We start from the raw sequence: 6,266 nt of genomic DNA on the forward strand, positions 1-6,266 counted from the left end.
CGCACACCACGCAGTCCACCACGCACGCCCGGTCCTCGTCCGCCGCCTCGGCGTCGCTGCCGCCGGCCCGCGGCGAGCCCCCCTCCTCGTCCCGCTTCAGGAACAGCTTCCCCCCACCCCCGCCCAGTCCGTTGGTGTCCCCGTTGGGCTCGCCCCAACCCCCGCTCACCATGGCCATGTTACCGCGAGGCACAGCCCCGTCAAACATACGACGCACCCTTCAAGTGGTCCGCTGGAGGACAGTCCTCTGCTACTGCATGGGGGAGACCGCTAGGGCTCCAGGATCAGAGCAGCCTGTCCCCCCTCCTCGAGGAGAAGGGTGGATAACAAAGAGCCCAAGTTGAAGAACTAGTCCGAGAGTCCCTCGGGGGGGTTGACCTCTACCCCAGTGCTGAATGACCTGGAGGTCCTTCAGGGGACTTGGGGCTTTCTCTCCTCTTCTCGGTTCCACCTCTTCTTGTCCTGACCTCAGAGTAATGGCTCCTGAGGTTTGAGAGAAAGAAGGGGGGGAGAAGAATTCAGACACAAGTGGAGTGGTTCAAAGTTCACGGCAGAGAAAAGGGTGCAGCCCTCTCACAGGAAACACTAAATTACTCCTTGTTGCCTTCCCTCCCTCCCTCCCTTGCTCTCTTGCTTTTCTCCTCGATGACGAAAAACACCTAATCTTACCCTAATCCCCACCAAGAAGTGGGGGACTTAAACTCTCCTACTCTAACTGGAAGAATCTCAGACTGTTCTTTGCGCGATCTCTCTCTCTCTCTCTCTCTCTCTCTCTCTTGCTCTCTCTCTCTCTCTCTCTCTCTCTCTCTCTCTCTCTCTCTTGCTCTCTCTCTCTCTCTCTCTCTCTCTCTCTCTCTCTCTCTCTCTCTCTCTCTCTCTCTCTCTCTCCCCCCTCTCTCTCTCTCTCTCTCTCTCTCTCTCTCTCTCTCTCTCTCTCTCTCTCTCTCTCTCTCTCTCTCTCTCTCTCTCTCTATCTCTCTCGCTTGCTGTCTCTTTCATTACTTTCTCAGAAAAGGCGAGAGGAGGAGGAGGGGGGGGGCACTAGCCGCCTTCAGGCAGGGTTAAACTGCCCTGCCCTCTTCCCTTAAACGAGTCCGACCTGTTCCTGCTGCGTTGAGTTATCTGCTGATCTCACGGTTCAAGATCATCTCACTGAGTCTGTGCAAGAGGAAGAACTTTATTTTTCCTCTCAGCTATATAAAAAGGTATTTTGATATCCTTTCTACAGTTTAATATGTTGGCTGTGGCGTGGAGGAGCAGCTTTGTAGCGTACTGGTAAACGTTGTCCAGGGAGTTCTCCCAGGCTTGGTATGAATTCATGTAAGTCCTCTTCCTCTCTCTGAACAGTCTTTCGAGATCAAAGTTCATCCAACAAGTCCTGCGGTGTCCTTGGCCCCGTTGAGTCCTCTGCTCCGAGTTCCTCTGGCTCTTCTGCCACAACCGCCTTGCCAAAGAACAGAAAACCCCAGACAACGTGTGCGAGGAGCTCTTCAGATCCTGTCTCTGTACGGTGTAAGGGTTAGGGCTGGTTCTCCTCTTGTTTTGTCAGTGCGGCTCCGCGTGCCGGTCGGGGCGTACTGTTGCACTCTCCCGCCCGTCCCTTTCTCCTCCGGAGCTTCGCGGCCCCAGCAGGAATAAATTAGGCAAAGCACCGGCAAAATAATCCAGTCCCAGACCCTAGTGGGAGCCAGTGTGCAGCCCAGACAGGCCTACTGCCCCTCTCCCCTCCTACTGCCCCTCTCTCCTCCTACTGCCCCTCTCTCCTCCTACTGCCCCTCTCTCCTCCTACTGCTCCTCTCTCTCTCCCTCTCCCAGCCTGGAGAGAGTGAGCTTGTGTGCTCAGGGATTTGACACTGCTATTCAAGCCCTGTGGTTGCCATGGCACTGGCTGCCTTATAAGGCCAGTAGAGTCAAAGAGCACAGAGTGGGCTGAAGCCACACACATGCACGCACACACACACACACACACACACACACACACACACAGAGAAAAGAATCCTCACTGACTGTTTACTACCTCTGTAAGCCCTGACCCCAGGCCAGCCGGGGTGTGCAGGGAGTTACCCCAATACAGCCCTAAAACAAGGCAGGGGAGCCTCAGGTCAGTACACCGAGCCCATGGAAGGGCTCCTTCTGCCCTCTCTGTCCTCTCTGTCCTCTCTGTCCTCCTCTCTGTCCTCCTCTCTGTCCTCTCTGTCCTCCTCTCTGTCCTCCTCTCTGTCCTCTCTGTCCTCCTCTCTGTCCTCCTCGCTGTCCTCCTCTCTGTCTTCTCTGTCCTCCTCTCTGTCCTCTGTCCTCTCTGTCCTCCTCTCTGTCCTCCTCTCTGTCTTCTCTGTCCTCCTCTCTGTCCTCTGTCCTCTCTGTCCTCCTCTCTGTCCTCCTCTCTGTCCTCCACTCTGTCCTCCTCTCTGTACTCTCTGTCCTCCTCTCTGTCCTCCTCTCTGTCCTCCTCTCTGTCCTGTTGTTGTTGTTGTTGTTGTTGTTGTTGTTGCTGCTGTTGCAGTTGAGCAGAAGGTTACATGATCCTCTAGTACTTATTTTACACCGCTGTCCTGGTCAGGGTCAGGGTCTGGGTCAGGGTCTGGGTCTAGGGGGTCTGGGTCAGGGTCTGGGTTACGTATTGGTCTAGGGGGTCTAGGGGGTCTGGGTCAGGGTCTGGGTCTGGGTCAGGGTCTGGGTCTAGGGGGTCTGGGTTAGGGTCTGGGTTACGTATTGGTCAGGGTCTGGGTCTAGGGGGTCTAGGGGGTCTGGGTTAGGGTCTGGGTTACGTATTGGTCAGGGTCTGGGTCTAGGGGGTCTGGGTCAGGGTCTGGGTCTAGGGGGTCTGGGTTAGGGTCTGGGTTACGTATTGGTCTAGGGGGTCTAGGGGGTCTAGGGGGTCTGGGTCGATGTTCTAGGCTAAGGCTGACATATCCTGGATTCTCAGCCATTTGCAAAAAGAGACAAATCCCAGATAGCCTCAACAAAAGTTACATGTAAGCACAACTATTTTGAAGAGATGCAAACACGGCGGTCATGTGAACGGCATCTTGAACATTTATTGAAGTAAACGGACAATCTGAGCCCACAGCAGAGTATTCAAATAGCCTCCAGATTGCAGAGTAAAGAACTCCACAGAGAACGTATTGAAGGCGTCCTCAAAGCGCTGTGTGTCCTGAACCTGTCGCTGGTCACATGCTCCACAGACAGTGCGGAACAAACTCTGTGACCCGAGAGAAACCAAAGGACGCTTCCCTTCTCTGCTAGCGTTTGGATGTGGAGGAGGTTATGGGAGTCTTCCACTGTGTTTGCAATGCTAATAGCGCTATGTTATAGATGTATGCATGTGATATAGCAGCACATGCGCACATAAATAAAACGTGTGTGTGTTTGTTTGTTTGCGTGTGTGTGTGTATGAGTGTGTGTGTGTGTGTGTGTGTGTGTGTGTGTGTGTGTGTGTGTGTGTGTGTGTGTGTGTGTGTGTGTGTGTGTGTGTGTGTGTGTGTGTGTGTATGGGGAGGGGATGCATGTGTGTGTGTTTGCGTGTGTGTATGTGTGTGTGTGTGTGTGTGTGTGTGTGTGTGTGTGCATCTTTGAACTACAGGTCAGGAACTCAGCAGTTCTCAACAGTCTACTTTGGTCTGGTCCCTGCATTCAGCAGTCAGCAAGTCAGCCAACAGAGAACACAGAAGCACGCTCCCCACGCAGAAACAATCACGCACGCACGCACGCACACACACACACACACACACACACACACACACACACACACACACACACACACACACACACACACACACACACACACACACACACACACACACACACACACACACACACTTTTATCACAAGGAGAAAAAAGGTAGAGAAATGGTTATTTGAAGTTTGTCCAATCAAAGCCGTACGTATATGTGTGTTTTGGGGATGTCCTGCTCGCTTGACCATAGCTTGCCTTACTTGAAAGGTGCAGAGGCCTTTGGCGAGGGAGTTAAACTTTAACCTTGTTGTTGTGGTATGAAGTCTCTGAGCACATGACTCCTGTTCCCTTCTCATTAGCCCCACTGCCCTTTGGCCCACAGGCCAGAAGTCATACTCTCTCCCATACACTCCCTCTCTCTCTCCCTCTCAGTCTCTCCCCTCTCTCTCTCTCTCTCTCTCTCTCTCTCTCTCTCTCTCTCTCTGTCTCTGTCTCTGTCTCTGTCTCTCTCTCTCTCTCTCTCTCTCTGTCTCTGTCTCTGTCTCTCTCTCTCTCTCTCTCTCTCTCTCTCTCTCTCTCTCTCTCTCTCTCTCTCTCTCTCTCCCTCTCTCTCTCTCTCTCTCTCTCTCTCTCTCTCTCTCTCTCTCTCTCTCTCTCTCTCTCTCTCTCTCTCTCTCTCTCTCTACGCCCCCCCCCCCTTAGCTGTAGATGGTGGGAAGCTCCACATTTGTTGTTTGGCGCGTTGTTGTCAACAGATCAGAAGCTTCTGTGGAGAACAACATGTCTGCCAGTTGGGCTAGTAGGGTTAGAGCTGATAGTGGGGCTTCTGGTTGAGATGGGTTTCATGTGGCCTCATTCAAACATGGGCAAGGGGACAGGGCATCTGAAGGGAAGGGCTATTTGATTTGCCCTTCGTAAAAGAAATGTTGATCTCAATGAATTTCTACCTGGTTAAATAAAGGATTGATGATGATGATGATGATGATGATGATGATGATGATGATGATGATGATGATGATGATATCGTCATTTGAATGCTGTTGTACTTTAGCTTCTCATTCGGGGTTGCAGCAGTGACCCCGAATGCCGTCCGCCATCTCTTTAAGCCTGCCCTGTGGGCCGTAGCCTCCTGCCCTGTGGGCCGTAGCCTCCTGCCCTGTTGGCCGTAGCCTCCTGCCCTGTGGGCCGTAGCCTCCTGCCCTGTGGGCCGTAGCCTCCTGCCCTGTGGGCCGTAGCCTCCTGCCCTGTGGGCCGTAGCCTCCTGCCCTGTGGGCCGTAGCCTCCTGCCCTGTGGGCCGTAGCCTCCTGCCCTGTTGGCCGTAGCCTCCTGCCCTGTTGGCCGTAGCCTCCTGCCCTGTTGGCCGTAGCCTCCTGCCCTGTGGCCCGAAGCCTCCTGCCCTGTTGGCCGTAGCCTCCTGCCCTGTTGGCCGTAGCCTCCTGCCCTGTGGGCCGTAGCCTCCTGCCCTGTGGGCCGTAGCCTCCTGCCCTGTTGGCCGTAGCCTCCTGCCCTGTGGGCCGTAGCCTCCTGCCCTGTGGGCCGTAGCCTCCTGCCCTGTAGGCCGTAGCCTCCTGCCCTGTGGGCCGTAGCCTCCTGCCCTGTGGGCCGTAGCCTCCTGCCCTGTGGGCCGTAGCCTCCTGCCCTGTGGGCCGTAGCCTCCTGCCCTGTTGGCCGTAGCCTCCTGCCCTGTTGGCCGTAGCCTCCTGCCCTGTTGGCCGTAGCCTCCTGCCCTGTTGGCCGTAGCCCCCTGCCCTGTTGGCCGTAGCCTCCTGCCCTGTGGGCCGTAGCCTCCTGCCCTGTTGGCCGTAGCCTCCTGCCCTGTTGGCCGTAGCCTCCTGCCCTGTTGGCCGTAGCCTCCTGCCCTGTTGGCCGTAGCCTCCTGCCCTGTTGGCCGTAGCCTCCAGCCCTGTTGGCCGTAGCCTCCTGCCCTGTTGGCCGTAGCCTCCTGCCTTTGGCCAGACCTTGCAGGTCAACAGTGTTCTTTGGGATGTTGGTAAAAATGTTGTTAATCAGCTCAATGGAGGACTTCTAAGATACTAACAGGATTAGCTGCAGGCCCCTCCCCTTCACCTTCATAACCCTAATCTAGTGCTGCGGTCTGAGGAGCTCAGTGACCTCATTAGCTCGTAGCTGCAAACCAAGCCGCCTTAAACCGGAAGCCGGGCATTGAGCTGCTGTTGTTAGAGCAACAAACAGATAAACAAACGCACACGCACTAACCCTAGCCCTAGCCCTAGCCCTAGCCCTAGCCCTAGCCCTAGCCCTAACCCAGCAGCAGGAGCCATTGTTCAGCCCCGCTGGAGGCCTGAAGACCAACAGGCAGCCACTGTATGTACCTTCTGTGTTTGACTTCATAATCCTATTGGCCCATTAGCAGGAAACAAACAGACGGTGTAACACGAGCTGGTTATCAGTGAAGATATCAGTCTTTACACAAAGCGTTCATTCAGAGGCTCTTTAGTCAAGGTTAACCTTGTATATATATATCTATATATACACATATATATCAATAAATATACTAATATATATACACATATTTATGCATATAAAATATATTATATATATAAGAATCTATACACACACATATATATA

General features: G+C 54.0%; 2 protein-coding genes across 2 annotated transcripts in view; both read right to left on the bottom strand.

The window, feature by feature from the left end:
* LOC115556213 (nuclear receptor subfamily 2 group F member 6) overlaps positions 1–1,724 on the bottom strand; it is an 8,273-nt gene extending 6,549 nt beyond the window's left edge. Inside the window, exons 1-2 of the mRNA XM_030373369.1 lie at positions 1,274–1,724; positions 1–483 (exon numbers count right to left, since the gene is read on the bottom strand). The exon at positions 1–483 is cut by the window's left edge and continues 100 nt beyond it. Of these exons, the coding sequence (XP_030229229.1) occupies positions 1–208 (208 nt within the window). The 5' untranslated portion in view covers positions 209–483; positions 1,274–1,724. The remainder of the gene's footprint in view (positions 484–1,273) is intronic.
* The window catches only part of myo1f (myosin IF), a 308,989-nt gene that overhangs the window by 143,830 nt on the left and 158,893 nt on the right, over positions 1–6,266 (bottom strand).

This window comes from Gadus morhua, chromosome 12 (genome assembly GCF_902167405.1).
Source record: "Gadus morhua chromosome 12, gadMor3.0, whole genome shotgun sequence".
Lineage (NCBI taxonomy): Eukaryota > Metazoa > Chordata > Actinopteri > Gadiformes > Gadidae > Gadus > Gadus morhua.